Source organism: Molossus molossus, unplaced genomic scaffold, assembly GCF_014108415.1.
Source record: "Molossus molossus isolate mMolMol1 unplaced genomic scaffold, mMolMol1.p scaffold_m16_p_1, whole genome shotgun sequence".
NCBI classification, from domain to species: domain Eukaryota; kingdom Metazoa; phylum Chordata; class Mammalia; order Chiroptera; family Molossidae; genus Molossus; species Molossus molossus.
This window is the reverse complement of record NW_023425344.1, coordinates 199179858-199196043: the sequence shown is the minus strand read 5'-3', so window position 1 is coordinate 199196043 and position 16186 is coordinate 199179858. Positions and strand designations below refer to the sequence as shown.

The 16186-nt window shown below is 34.5% G+C and overlaps 1 protein-coding gene across 7 annotated transcripts in view; it reads left to right on the top strand.

Moving 5' to 3' along the window:
* VPS13C (vacuolar protein sorting 13 homolog C) overlaps positions 1-16186 on the top strand; it is a 190114-nt gene that overhangs the window by 116158 nt on the left and 57770 nt on the right. For all 7 annotated transcript variants that reach the window (XR_004956421.1, XR_004956420.1, XM_036240227.1 and 4 more), the window contains 7 exons: positions 2025-2134; positions 5397-5566; positions 7092-7342; positions 8466-8695; positions 10262-10354; positions 13718-14083; positions 14457-14543. Coding sequence is in view for 5 of the 7 variants with exons in the window: in XM_036240227.1 (XP_036096120.1) it covers positions 2025-2134; positions 5397-5566; positions 7092-7342; positions 8466-8695; positions 10262-10354; positions 13718-14083; positions 14457-14543 (1307 nt within the window). In the remaining 2 variants the exon portion in view is untranslated. The remainder of the gene's footprint in view (positions 1-2024; positions 2135-5396; positions 5567-7091; positions 7343-8465; positions 8696-10261; positions 10355-13717; positions 14084-14456; positions 14544-16186) is intronic.

The following is a 16186-nucleotide window of genomic DNA, read 5'->3' as shown; positions in this document are numbered from 1 at the left end:
TTTTAATTTGCATCTTTCTGATGATTAGTGATATTGAGCATTTTTTCATATGTTTCTTGGCCATTTGTATGTCCTATTTGGAGAGGTGTGTAGGTCCTCTGCCCATTTTTAAATGGGATTCTTTGTCTTTCTTTTGTTGAATTGTATGAGTACTCTATATATTTTGGAAATTAACCCCTTATCTGATCTATTGTTGGCAATTATGCTCTCCCATATAGTAGGTTCCCTTTCCATTTTGATGGTTGTTTTCTTTTGCCGTGCAGAAGCTTTTTAGTTTGATGTAGTCCTATTTATTCATTTTTTCTTTTGTTTCTCTTGCCTTAGGTATTGTATCAGTGAAAATTTTTATGTGTGTGATGTCTGCAATTTTGTAGCCTACATTTTCTTCTAGAATTTTTATGGATTCACGAGTCACATTTAAGTCTTTTATCTATTTTGAGTTTATTCTTTTGTATTGTGTAAGTTGGTGGTCTAGCTTCATTTTTTTTGCATGTAGTTGTCCAGTTTTCTCATTTATTAAAGAGACTGTCTTTATTCCATTGTAAGGAGCACTGAATCTTTTTAAATTCAGCCATTTTAAAAGATAATTTTTCTAAAATACAAGGTTTCTTCTTGCTTTATTAAATGGCTATATAGAGTATAATTTTTTTTCATCACTTTAAGTCATTGATGTGAATATTAAGTTTTGTTAGACTTTGAATGTGTTAATATTTCTATGGCTAAAAAGAGATGAAGTGCTCCTTGCCTTTATAATAACTGTCCCTAGACTGCTGTGCATTTATGATGCTGTGATCACCAGCTATTACACCTGTAAAACTGCCCTTTAATAATACCATACCAACACTGCTTCTGCTGCAGTTAGGACCTCAGTGTATTTTGAGATAACAAAATAAGTGATTAGAGAAGTGTGCAAAATGGGATTGTGGGTTCAGGTAGATGGTTATGAATGCTATATGAGCTAGGTGAGGCCAGCATCTTCTCCCTAGGTTGGGTTCATGCCACTGTTTAGAAAAATGCTAGACATGCAGGCTGTTGCTGTGGTCGGACAAGAACTGTGTACAGATGAATAAACTATAGCAGCAAGCTTTATGTAATTAATGGTCTAATTTTATGTTCAGCTGTGGTCAGTTCATGTATCTGGTTCTGGCTGTTTAGTTAATGTGGTACTTTGGAAAACTTGTGGTTTCAGATGAAAGCTGCAAAGATAGTGAAGATTGGAATGTAAATTACATTCCGTGAAATAAAGAAAAAAAAAACAAACCAACATTGTTCAACTTGGAGAAGCCTTTAGGTGTTCAAGTTATGCAGTATTTGCTGTTACAGTAACTTTAAGTACAAACTTTCCTATAAATGACTAAAGAATAGAATCAATTCCCAAAAGAGATTATAGAATCACTTTATAAGAGTAATTGAAAGCAATATCTATTTTTATCTGTCTAAAAAATTTCTGCCTAAAGCTGAGAGAGAATACTAAATTACCTCTTGAAGTCTCTTTTTTCTCAAAATTCCAAAGACTCCCTGCCCCTTATTATATTTGAGCTGATGTTTGATTCTGCTATTTAGTTACATTCTGTTTCACTTATAAAGGTAATGTACGAAGCTAGCAGAGGGTCTGTTACTGTCTGTTCTAGGACAAAGTATTTTACTTTTCTGTGCCTCTAGTTTCATAATCTCTTGAAAAATGGCTTGTAAACAGTTATACGAAATGTGTTGATAGTTGTAAATTCCTCTATAATAAGTGGTCTTATTCTGGAGGGGCTTTTCAAAATAATTTGTCTTAATAATCTTTGTAAGATGCCTTCTATTTTTTCTTTTTAAATGTGAATAATATGCCCCTAATTTTGCCCTGTACTAAATATATATGGAATAAATCATTGGCATTTTTTATATCTCATAATATGATTTAAAGAACTCTAGAAAGTATGATATACATTTAGAATTACTATGCCAGCTTTTAAAATACAACTAAAATCATACACCTACATAAAAGATTTTAAATTTTCATATTATGTTTGAACCATCAGGACAAGATTTGGCAGACTCAAAGCTTTCTGTGGACCAGAATGTCACTCTACAATTTGACTTTCACTTTGAATCTCTTTCCATTGTTCTTTATAACAGTGATATCAACCAGGTATGTACTACCTTTCTGTATTTAGAAAGAAATCCTCGGCTCTTTATTGAATTTTAGAATATTGGTATTTTTTTTTCATGTCTCTTCATTAAAAAAATTAATATGTCTATGAAATTCTATTTGGACTACAGAATATACATTGATCTTGCTCTCTGACTTCACTTTGTTAGTGTTTTTAGTATTAGTAGGCTAAGCAAATTTTTAAATTTTGATCTAAGTAATATTAGTACTAAAACACTTAAGTCCATCACTAGTAGAGGTATCTTATATATGACTATATGCACAATTTTATTATGTTGGATGTATATGCATATATAACTATTTAAGGAGAATAATTTAGTAGTGGCTTTGTAACCATAGAGGATTATTTTTGAAATTTATGATGTATAAGCATTAATTATGTTTCTGTTAAATACATTTTATATGTAGTAGTTATGTGTTCAGGATACTCATCAATGAGTTGAAGAACTAAGGTTCAGTACCATAATTATTTGAACTAAATAATATATCAGTGGTATTTTAGGAAGCTATTTTTTTATTATGTAGATAGTGTGTTTTAATAAATATTTTTCTCTTTCTTCAGATAGAGTAGGAGGGAGAGAGAGGGAGAGAAAGGGAAAGAGGGAGAGAAAGGGAGAGAGAGAGAAACATTGATGTGAAAGGGACACATCGACCCGTTGCCTCCCGCATGACCCCTACCAGACCGGGGACAAACCACAACTAAGGCATGTGCCCTTAACCAGAATTGAACCCGTGACTCATCGGTCCATAGGCAATGCTCTAACCACTGAGAAAAACTGGCCAGGGCTAATAAATATTTTTAGCTACATCAGTTAATTATGTCATATAATACTCATAATTCATGCACCATATAATAATACCTATAAAGTTATATTGATTATCCATAATATGTTCTGATTATAGGTATTATATATGTTGTTAATGTCCATTTATATGTTATTTTACATTTTATATTATTTTCTAAAAATTTTACAATATTCATACATTGTTACTGTTGAGCCTTGGCTAATATCTGTAATTTGTACAACGAACTGCCTTAATTTCTAAAGTTTAATGTTAATGAAAAGATCAGAAAATTACCTTCTGGAAAATGAATAGTTAAATGTATTCTTCATTTCACTTAAGGTACCATCATTCTACGAGTTGCCCATCTTTAGAATCTGTGTCTTCTTTTATTTCCTTCTTTGTTGACCTTTATTCATTTAGATGCTGATTACTATAAGTTTTTTCTTTGAGTGAAAATTTGTCCTTTCCTGTCAATTGTCACTGTTGCTTTATTTGAGATGTCTTAGCTCACACTTATAGTACTGCAGTGGCTTCCTTGTTTGGTACTCTTCTCTTTCATCCATCCTAGACACTGGCACAAGTTCAGTTTCCTAAATGATTTTCATGTAGCCATTTACAATTTCCCATTCTACTTTAAAAACATTCAGTGTTATGTAAATTTTACCTTACTAAAAAAAAAAAAAAAATTCAAGGGTTCCACATTGTCTACAACAGTATCTAAACCACAAATGTTAGTATGTTATTATCAGTAGATGTGTCACAGGTTATTTCCATTAATAGTTTCAAATCAGAAGTTTGTGCCCTGGCCAGGTGGCTCAGTTGGGTGGAGTGTTGCCCTGTACACCAAAGGGTTTTGAGTCAATTCCTGTTCAGGGTAATGCCTAGGTTGTGGGTTTGATCCCTGGTCTAGGAGATTGATATTTCTCACTCATCTCTCTCTCTTTCTCTCTCTCTCTCTGTCTTTTTCTCTCTTCTCTCCCTCTCTCCCCCCTCCCTCTCTCTTCCTCTCTCTAAAGTCAATAAAAATAACATATCCTCAGGTGAAGATTAAAAACAAAAAAACAAATCAGAAGTTTGTGAATTATTTAAATTTTTATAAATTAAAGTCATTCTAAGTTTGCTAATAATAATGTCATTCTGACTCACTTACATGCAATGTATATACTCTCACAAGTGAGAGAAGATGTGGAGTTAAAATGTGTGCAAGGATTGTGCATCACCAGTACCCCTCCTGTGAATGTCATGGTCTGAAGTGAGCTATTAGGACTAATGTTCTTTACTTAAATGAAGACTTTGGGTTTTTTTTGGTTGCTTGTTTGGGTTTTGTTCTTTTAAAATATGGGCATACCTATAGAATTTGGAGCTATGTGCTTGGTAACATATGATTAAGGTCCTTTTACCTGTAAATGAAATTTTAAATCTTTAGTTTAGGATGTGAGACCCAATTAGGCCTCTACATTTCTCTCTAGCTCTCATTCCCTACCATTCTTTAATTGGACTATTCAAGTCTAAGCAGCCTGTACTTTGTGCCTTCAGAGCATCTTGAATTGTTTGTTCATGTTTATCCCTATCTAGAATGTCTTCTGCACCCTCTTAACCTGTCTAATACCACTCAGTTTCTGAGGCTCAGTTCTCACCTTCTTCATGACTTTTTTCTACCCCACGATGCTTTCTTCCACCCTCTGAGTGTAGGCTATTTATATTCTTTACCTAATCAGTTAATATCCTTTGTGGAATATGGGAGGATATAAATATGAATAAATGAATGACTACATGTCATTTTGTGATCATTTATAACTTATCACATCTCTTTGTGATGTCCCTTGTAATATATTTGTTTTTTTAAATCAGGGTGTAATCTCACTTAGCTCACCTACCATGCCTTATCCTTTCTCATTCCTTTCATGGTGCTTTTTATAGAAGAGCTCATTAAATATTTATTATTTAGAATGGTTGATTGACAGAAATATTTCCTGATTATTTTTATTTGCATTGAGCTAATAAACGTTTACATGTTAACTACTGTTGAGGATCAGCTCACACATATATGTATTTATTTTATTTTTATGTTTTTATTGATTTTTTTTTTTTTTAGAGAGAGAGGAAGGGAGAGAGAGATAGAAACATCGATGTGAGAGCTAAACATCCATTAGCTGCCTCCTGCATGCTCCCTACTGGGGATCAAGCCCGAAACCCAGGCATGTGCCCTGACCAGGAATCATACCTGCACCTCTCATCTCAGTCCAAGGGATGATGCTCAATCCACTGAGACACGCTGGCCGGGCTATATGCATTTATTTGTATGTATGTATATACATGAAAGTGTGTGTTTTAACACTCATTCCTTTAAAATTCCTGATACTGATTTGCCTTTAATTTCTGAAGAAATATGTTTACAAGTAATTATATAATATTTAAAGATAATTGACTCTTTTGCTTGAAAAATATACCACAGGAATCCAAACTTTCATTTCATAATGACAGTTTTCGGCTTGGTGAACTCAGACTACATCTAATGGCCTCCTCAGGGAAGATGTTTAAGGATGGCTCAATGAATGTCGGCATTAAACTTAAGACATGTACCCTTGATGATCTCAGAGAAGGTATTGAGAGAGCAACATCAAGGTTTGTCATCTCTGAATTTGCTGTATATTACTTGAAGTTGACATTATATCTGGCATTGCTACCAGGCATGGATTGCTAAGCTTGGAATTATAAAAAGAGGTCTTTGGTCATATTGTAATTTGATGAGTATCAAGAGGTAGTGCTGATGTCAAATTCAGTTACTTCAAAGTTTGAAGTAAAAGGAAGTTTAATAGTAAAATGGAGTACTGTCTTAAAAGCAAGAACCAAGAGAATGTAAGAATTTTAATAGTTAAATCCATGTATAGTTGTCCATTGATAATATATATTTTTCTAAATTGTTCCCAGTAGGCAGAATATTTTTAAAAGGCCCTAAAATTATATATAAATTTTCTTTGTCTTATTTACTTTGTCTATAAATAGTTCTGTGAAATTTCTTTCAAAGTTTTAATAGAATCTCTAGCATTTTCATATTATCAACCCATTTTTGAAAGATTAAATTACATTAGCCTGCTATAAAGTGAGAAATGTATAACCTTAATAGCCTAATGAAATTTTTATTTCTTTCCCAAATAATGAGACACAATATTTTTGTCCTTGAGATATATATATATATATATATATATATATATATATATATATATATAATTTTTTTTTTTTTGGAAAAAAACTATGCTGCTACCTAAACTCAGACTACATTGAATATATACTGGATACTTCTGAGCTCTTTGTTTTGAATAAATGAGAAAATAATGCTATTATGCATCAGCTTTTCTAGTTTTTACATTTCACATTTGAGGTAGCTGTCCACAGCTGTCTAGGCAACGGTGATTAACTGCCATCACCTTTTTGGTAGTTTGGCTCTTTCTAGCACATGTCCTGTGTGGAAACTATCACTGCAGCCAGTTGATAAACACTGGCTGATTTGAATGGTATTGAATACTTTTGAACTCAATTTGTATAGGATGATCTTTGGAGATGAGGAGGTTTTATTTTGTAAAATAATCTAAAGAGGTGTCTTTTAATTTTTGTGGAAACACATTAAAGTGCTTAGTTAATTGCCAAATTTCTTCTGACAGTTGACAGTTTACAGTCATTGATTTGTTTTTCTAGTATTGCATCCTAATGATGAAATATTCTGTGACTGCGAAATAACTTGAAGCTTGCTGTAGAGATAAGGAGACCATGTTTTGAATACTAATTAGCTTCTAGTTAATAGTGGCTTGTTTTCTGTTCATATTAGAATCTGAAAGGTGGAAGAAAGATTATTAAGAAATATATCTTTTCATCTTTTTAATTATTTTAGCAGGAATAAAATAATGAATGTGCCCAGCTGGTGTGGCTCAGTGGTTGAGCACTGACCCATGCACCAAGAGGTCACCAGATCAATTGCCGGTCAGGGCACATGCCCAGGTTGTGGGCCCAGTCCCCAGTGAGGGGTGTACAGGAGGTGACCAATCGATGTTCTCTCTCATCGATGTTTCTATCTCTCTCTCCCTCTCCCTTCCTCTCTCTCTAAAATCAATAAAGAAAAATTAAAAAAACACACGAATGTGTATTTTTTCAGAATGATTGATAAGAAGAATGACCAAGAAAACAACAATTCTATGATTGATATAAGTTACAAAAAAGACAAAGATGAAAGAAGTCATCTTGATGCTGTTCTTGACAAGCTCTATGTATGTGCCAGTGTGGAATTTCTGATGACTGTGGCAGATTTCTTTATCAAAGCTTTGCCTCAAAGCCCAGAAAATATGGCTAAAGAAGTACAGATTCCACTACGACATACTTCTACAGCAAAACCCAAGATAGAAAAAGGTTAGCAGAGTTTATCTGTCATAGATGACAATGTGAATATTTTAGCAAAAATTACAAGTAGGCAAAAAGAGAAGTGGAAAATTTAAGACTGTAAAATTACTCTTTCAAATTTAAACATATTTTATAGAAAAAGTTTAATAAGCATAGATGTTTACGAAAGAAGTAGAGTAGAAATATATGTAGGAGCCAGGAAACTCTGCTTTAACATTTCTTTACTCAGAAATTTAGTGAGTGAGTTAATCTGCATCTGTGGTTCCCCTCTTTGTAGAAGGGAGCTCTTTAATTCAAAGAAAATATTTGGAAGAATTATAGCATATTGAAGAGCAATTGAACAGATGAAAATAGAAGGTGGGGTATTAGACAACTGCATGATGTTCCTGGACATCACCTTAGACTCCTTCAACGCAGTGCAGTGTTTGCAAATGTCTGGTCTTGGTGTACACTGAAGCTACTTCCTGCTGTATTAGTTGTTTATTCTAGCATTGGCAAGTAGATCAGTCATTTCTGTGTTGTAATTGTCTTAGGTCAGGCATTTTTCTCTCTAACATATAACTCAGTAAAATTGGAAAACTACCCTTTACTGGCAAGGTCAGAATTTTATTTTTCCATTTACCTTTAGTAAACAGTAATCCTATCTATCTTTGTGTTCATATATACACTTAATTTATTTATGTTGTAGGTTGTTTGACACTGTGTACTTTATGGCCAAAAACCAATGTCAGCATATAATGGTTTACTTTATCATTATCTCTTATCCTCTTTCTCATATTCCCCTCTCCTTTTTTCCCCTTCTTGCCCCTGAAACATAACCTAATAATACATACTTACGTGTATATACATGTACACACCTTAAGTCTGACATAAAGAACTTCAAAACAAGACTATTCCTGCTAGGTCAAAGTGGAAATGATCTTCTGATGACGGGTCAGCTTGCATTATCTTGCTCAATTAGCATTTGTTAATCATTTATTATTAGTATGTATCAGTCAGTTATCGATATTGTTCACTTGACCATTTCTATTAAAGCGGGATATTAGAAACAATTTAGCAACAATAAATAGCATGTACTCAAGTGAAAAGATTTACTTTTCTACAGCTTTTTTGATTCCTCTTGTTTCTTCAGATGACTCTATAAGACCAAATATGACTTTAAAGGCCAGGATCACAGATCCAGAGGTGGTATTTGTTGCCAACCTGACAAAGGCGGATGCTCCTGCTCTGACAGCCTCGTTCCAGTGTGACCTCTCTCTATCAACATCCAAACTGGAACAGATGATGGAGGCTTCTGTGAGAGACCTTAAAGTGCTTGCTTGCCCTTTTCTCAGAGAAAAGAGAGGAAAAAACATCACCACAGTAAGAATTACCTTATATTTTAAGCTTAGATTGAAGAATGGCAGAAATGGTTGATTCATAGACTCCTAGAATGTGAGAACTGTGTAAGATTTTAGAGATTATTTACTACAAACTCGAAGTTTTACAGGCAAGGATGTTAAACTCCAAAGATGTTACATGATTTAGCTATAGCTGCTAGTGACAGGGCTGGGACTACCTCCAGTCCAGTTTTCTTTTCATTATACCATCTTCTGTTGAACCGTGCTTGAGTTTTAGTACAAAACAGCTTTTCAGCTGTTTCTTTTGTTCACTAAAACATTTCCAATAAATGAATAAATATTAAAATCTTGAGGTTTATAACAAACGTATTCAGGTGGAGTATGTGACCAAAATAAAATGTGTTTTGTTACATTAAAAGTTATGTTCAATTACATTTTCACATTATTGTTGAAAAATATTATTTTAGTTAATTAAATATCACACCGATTATTTTTTAATGTTAAATAGATAATTTTATGTTAAAGAGGATCACTATGTTATGTGAACCAATTATCAGTGTTTAAAACTAAAAATATTTGTGGCAGAGTGACTTGTGTAAAGAAGTGCGGTGCTGGGCTTAGTCTACCAGTGGTTCTCAACCTGTGGGTCGCGACCCCTTTGGGAGTCGAACGACCCTTTCACAGGGTCGCCTAAGACATAACAGTAGCAAAATTACAGTTATGAAGTAGCAACAAAAATAATTTTATGGTTGGGGGTTACCACAACATGAGGAACTGTATTAAAGGGTCGTGGCATTAGGAGGGTTGAGAACCACTGGTAGACACTGTCATGACACATTCTTCAGTGCAATCATTTTCTTTCGACATGTCACAGAAAGCTCTATTAATTACTCCATTAAAAGCTCATCCTAATGTTTTAAAAATGAAAATTTATGTAGTGTTAATTCCCCCATTCAATTCAGATGCAAGGTTTTGTTTTGTTAATGATATATGAGAATGTGGGCTTCATTGTTTTAATAAGTCAAGTTTGAAGATTTGAAATTTGTTCTAATAAGGACCTTATTATATTCAAGACTGATCTTTTATTAAGCAATTTGGAAACTGTTTACTTAATGTAGTCTTTTTTTAAGGTGTTAACAGAACTATTTGGTGAAAAATTTGAATTGATTTAGCAGTTATAAAAATTATAATGATATAAATTCATTTTCTCATGTACCTCTTTGCTAATGTAAGATCTTACCATAGTTTTTAGCTCATTTTTATAGATATCTTAAAAGTAGATTTTATGGTGGGCATCATTTAAAAGATATTTAAGAAAAGGAAACATTTCAATTTTTAATAGTAAATGTTCATCATTAGGTAGGAATTTGACATAAAGGAATTGATTAGAACTGCTTAAAGCTCTTTAACCACATTCATAGGCATGCATTAGTTTAGAAGAATTCTCACAAGAGATTCTCAGCTGATTTGCCTTTTTGCTTATAGTAGCAGGCTGTAGTTAAAAATCTCAAGTAAGATGTTCTGTTTGTGTTACATATATAACAGTTTTATTACTAAGAAAATGTGAATTTCATTTATTTGTTTCTAGGTCTTACAGCCCTGTTCTGTATTTATGGAAAGATGTACATGGGTTTCAGGAAAACAAAATATAAATATTGTAGTTGGAGAATTTATAATTAAGGTTAGTGCCTATCAAATTATTTGGGTGAAAATCATTATTTTTCTAACAAAATCTTTTGGTATCTCATAACTAGACCATTATGCTAGTCACATACTCATTAATCAGTAAATATCTCTAACATTAAAATAAATTTTTCTCCATGGCCAGGTGGCTCAGTTGTTTGGAGCATCATCCCATACACTAAGAGGCTGTGGGTTCAATTCTGGGTCAGAGTACACACAGGGGCAACCCATAGATGTGTGTCTCTCTCTCTCTCTCTCTCTCTCTCTCTCTCTCTCTCTCTTTCTCTTCTCCCTCCCCTCCCCCCATTCCTCTGTAAACATACATTCGGGTGAGGATTAAAAAAAGTAAAAAAAAGTAAAAATTAGCCCTGGCTAGTTTGGCTCAGCGGTTGGAGCATCGGCCTGCGGACCAGAGAGTCCTGGGTTTGGATCCCGCTAGGGGCACGTACCAAAAAATAAAAAAGTAAAAATTAAATAAAATATATTTTTATTTGATGCAAATATTTGTTTCTACTTTCTTTGAAAGAGTACTTTTAGATATCTATAAATGATCGGGATAGCTTTATCAATTACATTTGATGTGTGTGTTTGGGAGATTGGGTTTGAAGGGAGAGCAGAGATGAGGTAGGAAAAGAAGGGAAAAAAGCATCGAAAAATGAGGTTTTTATTATTTTATTTGTAGTAGTTATTTTTAGGCTTTTATGTATCATTTGATTGAACATAATAATTATGTGATTACATGTTTTATTTGTCTTACAAAATATTTGTAATGACAGATGTATGCTAGAATTAAATTATTAGGATTTTTTAAAAAGTCTTTTACATTTAAATCATTGGAAAAGCAATCTCTTTTCTCCATTGGGATTCATATTCTTTAATTATGACTTCATTACCAGTTATAAATGGAAGATATAGAATAGTTCCCAAAATCTATTTCTTTCTCTGTCCAATGGACACAAAATTGAGGTTGCTAACACCAGTTCTGTTAGTAACTTTATTATATAGGTAAATACTCCACAGTGATTAAACCAGAGCTCAAACTAATGTCATTTGAATTATCGTGTAAATAACAATGCAGTTTTCTCTTAATATTTTAAAATACTGGATAGTTTAGATTGTATTTTATTGACAGATTTACTTTTTTTTTTTTTTTATCCTCACCCGAGGATATTTTTCCATTTTTTGTACAGATAGAGTGGGAGGGAGAGAGAGGAAGGGAGAGAGAGAGAGAGAAACATCGACATGAAGGGACACATCGAGTGGCTGCCACCCGCACGACCGACCAGGGCCGGGGACAAACTGCAACTGAAGTACGTGCCCTTAGGGGGAACCGAACCCGGGTCTCTCCGGACCGCAAGCTGACGCTCTAACCGCTGAGCCAAACTGGCCAGGGCGACAGATTTACTTTTTTAAAGACTTAGTCCGGCTGGTGTGGCTCAGTGGTTGAGCGTCGACCCATGCACCAGGAGGTTGCTGGTTTGATTCCCAGCCAGGATACATGCCTAGGTTGTGGGCCCAATCCCCAGTGGGGAGCATGCAGGAGGCGGCCAATCGATATTCTCTCTCATCGATGTTTCTATCTCTTTCTCCCTCTCACTACCTCTCTCTCTAAAAATCAATAAAGAAAAAAATTAAAAAAAAAAAAAGACTTAAAGTAGTAAATGAGGGGAAAACTCTAAATTTGCATGTACTTTGTCTAAGACACTAGGAAGGATTATCTTTCCATTTCTTTGTATATCAATTTATTTAGTCAACAAACATTTTTTGAGCTCTTACTATGATATGAAAAAATCTCCTATAGAAGGCTTTGGGGTACATGGTTCCTGCCTTCAAAAAAAATGTAATGACATATGAGAGAGAGAAGTAAGCCGGTGACTCAGGCTTTCAGTGCTAGAGGCATGCACAGGTGCTGTGGGAGCACAGGCAGGGCCCTGCCTCCGACCAGGGCATCTGCAAGTGGGGCTCCGTGAACTGAGCTGTAACATATGAGGAGACTCTAGTGTTTCTCTTCAGAATGTATAAATCTTTTGCCTTTTTAAAATCTGAAGGAGGTTAGATGGAGAGAGAGGGGAGGGGTTATCCACACAAAACTGACAATATACACAAAAGATAGAGGGGTGCCCAAAATAGCTGGAGAGAATGGTGTGATGGAATTGTAGGATTGAGAGCACTAATTATAGGTAGCATTAATAAGGTAATGAAAACAAAAAAGAATTCAATTGGCAGGTAAGTTAGGGAAGCAGTGCATACTAGATCCTTTTGGTGAAATAGTCGTCTCTCTTTGGCATATTAAACATGTAAGGGTTGTGAGAATGAACGATAAAAGAATTCACTAACTTATATAACCCAGTATTGCTCAAACTTTGAGAAATCCTGGCTAGCTAATTGAGTAGATCAGCGATTTTCAGCCCTTTTCATCTCATGACACCCACACACTAAATACTAAAATTTTGCAGCACACCAAAATATTTTTTACCAGTCTGACAAAAAAGAAATAGGTATAATTTTTATTCATTCACACTGGATGGCTATTGTTGTGTTGGCTATTGTCATTTTTTTAAATTGGACAATCTAAGGGAAAGAGGTCAGTGCCCCTGACTAACAGTCAGGTATTGCATGTTTTAAAAATTCTTGCAGCACACCGGTTGAAAATCTCTGGATTAGATACAAGCTCGCAAAGACCTTTGTGTCCTAAGCTAAAGAGAGTTTGAGTTTTATTCTGAAAGTTATGGGAAGTTGTTGAAGATTTAAGCATAGGAATGACATGCCCAAATTTGGGTTTTAGAAAAATCCTGCTGGTGGAAGTGTGGAGGGTGGGCTGAGAAGGCGCTGACTAGATACAGAAGACATCACTAGTGTAGAACTAAGGCACAGTAATAGGAATGAACAGGTGAGCAAACATGCTATTCAAAGATAATAAGAGGTAGAATTTGCAAATCTTGGAGTAAGTGAAAGGGAATCATAGTGATTCTCTGGCTTCCTGTTTCAATAAGACAAACGAAAACCATGTATAAATCTTATGAGGATCACACACTTTGGCTTAGTGATTGAAAATGATGACTTCAGTTACACTTCTGCATTTTTCTGGTCACACACTATTTTACTCTGAACTGATCATCTAACTTTAGGTTTTGACAATTAAGTAACATTAGTCACTTAATTTCAAAATAAACTGAGCAGAAATTATTATGAGGTTAGCTGACTTGACACATGATTTTGTGTGTTCTTCCTTGTTTTCCTTAGTTAAGAATTAAGTATATTTAAAATATTAATTAGTACTTTTACACTTCTGTATTTTGTATTAATTCTTCTAATCTGAGAAAAAGTTTATCCTAAAAATTTTTTGCTTTCTCTTTTAAAGATTTCACCCATAATTCTTAATACTGTGATGACAATCATGGCTGCTATGTCTCCAAAGACAAAAGAAGATGAATTCAAAGATACATCTAAGGAAACAGAAAATCTTTGGGGTGTCAAATCTGTTAGTGATTATAACTCTTGGTTTCTTGGTGTTGACATGGCAACAGAAATAACAGAAAATTTCAAAGATATTGGACATCCATTGATAGAGGAAAATTGTGCTGTTGTTGTCGAGTCAGTTCAAGTTACCTTAGAATGTGGACTTGGTCATCAAACTGTACCTTTATTATTGATGGAGTCAAAATTTTCAGGAAATATTAAAAATTGGACTTCCCTCATGGCTGCTTCTGCTGACATGACACTAGAGGTATGACCACATCATTTAGAATCTCCAGAAGCTTTTAAAAATTACAGTTACAGAACTAAGATGTGAGCATCTTTTGTTTGTGCATGCCCACAGTGAGTATATATATGAAAATATATATACATTCTAAAATCTGTTGATATGTGGTATTATTTGGTCATTATTTTTTAAAGATTATTTTGCTAAATAATTTGTTTTTTGGCATTGAAGTGATAGAGTAAATCAAAATGCACTCTCTTTTATATATTCTTTGTGTCTTTAGGTGTGTTGTTAAAATGGTTATTGACATTTAACATTAATTACATTATTTTTTCCTACTGATTATAGAAATATGAGGTTAAAGTTGAAAGACTCTCATAATTCTGTGCCTTTTCAGGTTCACTATTACAATGAAATCCATGCTGTTTGGGAGCCACTGATTGAGAGAGTGGAGGGGAAGAGACAGTGGAATTTAAAGCTTGATGTAAGGAAGACATAAAAAATATCTTTGTGTAGAATAACACTGTGTACATTTCTTAGTATGTTTTAGTGCAGTTATTCTCAAGGTGTGGTCTGTGATTCTTGAGGCCCTTTTAGGGAATCCCCAGGGTCAAAACTTTTTTTTTAAAATATGTTTTTATTGATGTTTTAGAGAGAAAGGAAGGAAGAGAGAGATAGAAACATTGATGTGAGAGAGAAACATCGATCAGTTGACTCCTGCACGTTCCCCATTGCGGATTGAGCCTGCAACCCTGGCATATGCCCAGACCAGGAGTAATCAAACCTGGACCTCTCAGTCCATGGGCTGACGCTCAATCCATGAGCCACACCGGCTGGGCCAAAACTCTTTTCTTAATAATACTCAGAGTTTACATACCGTTGTCTTTCTCATTCTCCCATGAGCATACAGTGCAATTTTCCAGAAACTAAGTGATATTACAACAGAACAAAAGCAGAAACAGAAATGAGAATCCACCTGTCTTCTCTTAGGGCAGGCACTAAAGAGATTTGTCAGTGTCCCTCTTCTCACTATATAATAGTTATTTTCTATTAAGATGTTATTTATGTTAACTTGTAATTGTTACTTTTAAATGAATATTTAAATTTTTCTCAGTTTTAGTTTCTACACTTGATCTTAGCCAAAAGGTGGAGAGTGATAACTTTAGTTCCTTATAGAGTATATATTGATAGACATAATCTATATAAAATGAAGCTCTTTGGGATCCTCAAAGATTTAAGAACTGCTATTCTAGTTCATGAATTCCTTTGTGTTATCTCTTTATGGTGCTTGCTAACACTTCAGAAGCCTAGATACCCAAGTCCATTTTCCTAGATTAACAGGCACATGAACTACATACCCTTAACCAGTTTTACAGCACACCTCTCTGGCAGCCTGATTGAAGTGTCAGGCTCTGAAACGGACTCAACAGGTTCTTATTTTATTATTTATTAGTTTTCTTCCTTTTCATTGAATTTATTGGGATCACACTGGTCAGCAAAATTATACAGGTTTCAGGTGCATAGTTTTATAATGCATCATCTGTACACTGTATTGTGTGTTTACCACGCCAAGTCAAGTCTCTGCCCATCACCATTTATCCCTCCTATACCCTTCTCCACCTTCTCCCACTCCCCTCCCCCAGCAATCACCACACTGTTGTCTATGCCTATGATTATGTTTTTATTTTTTTATTTATTGAGTTTACTGGGGTGACATTGTTGAACAAAACCATACAGGTTTCAAATGTACAACTCAACAAAACATCATGTGCATACTGCTTTGTGTGCCTGTCATCCAAAGTAAAGTCTCTTACATCCCCATCTAGCCCTCTTCCACATTTCCCCACTCGCCTTTCCCTCCCACAGCTGTCAGTGTGTTCTGTGTACCTATGCTTCTGTTTCTGTTTTGTTTGATAGATTATTTTGTTCATTACATTCCACATATAAGTGAGATTATATGGGGTTTATCTTTCTCTGACTGGCTTATTTCACTTAGCGTATTATTCTCCAGGTCCATCCATGCTATTGCAAAAGGTTATCAGCCGAGATCTAGAAATAGCCCAAGTGCCCATCAGTAGATGAGTGCATGAAAAAGCTATGATACATTTACACAGTGGAATACTACTT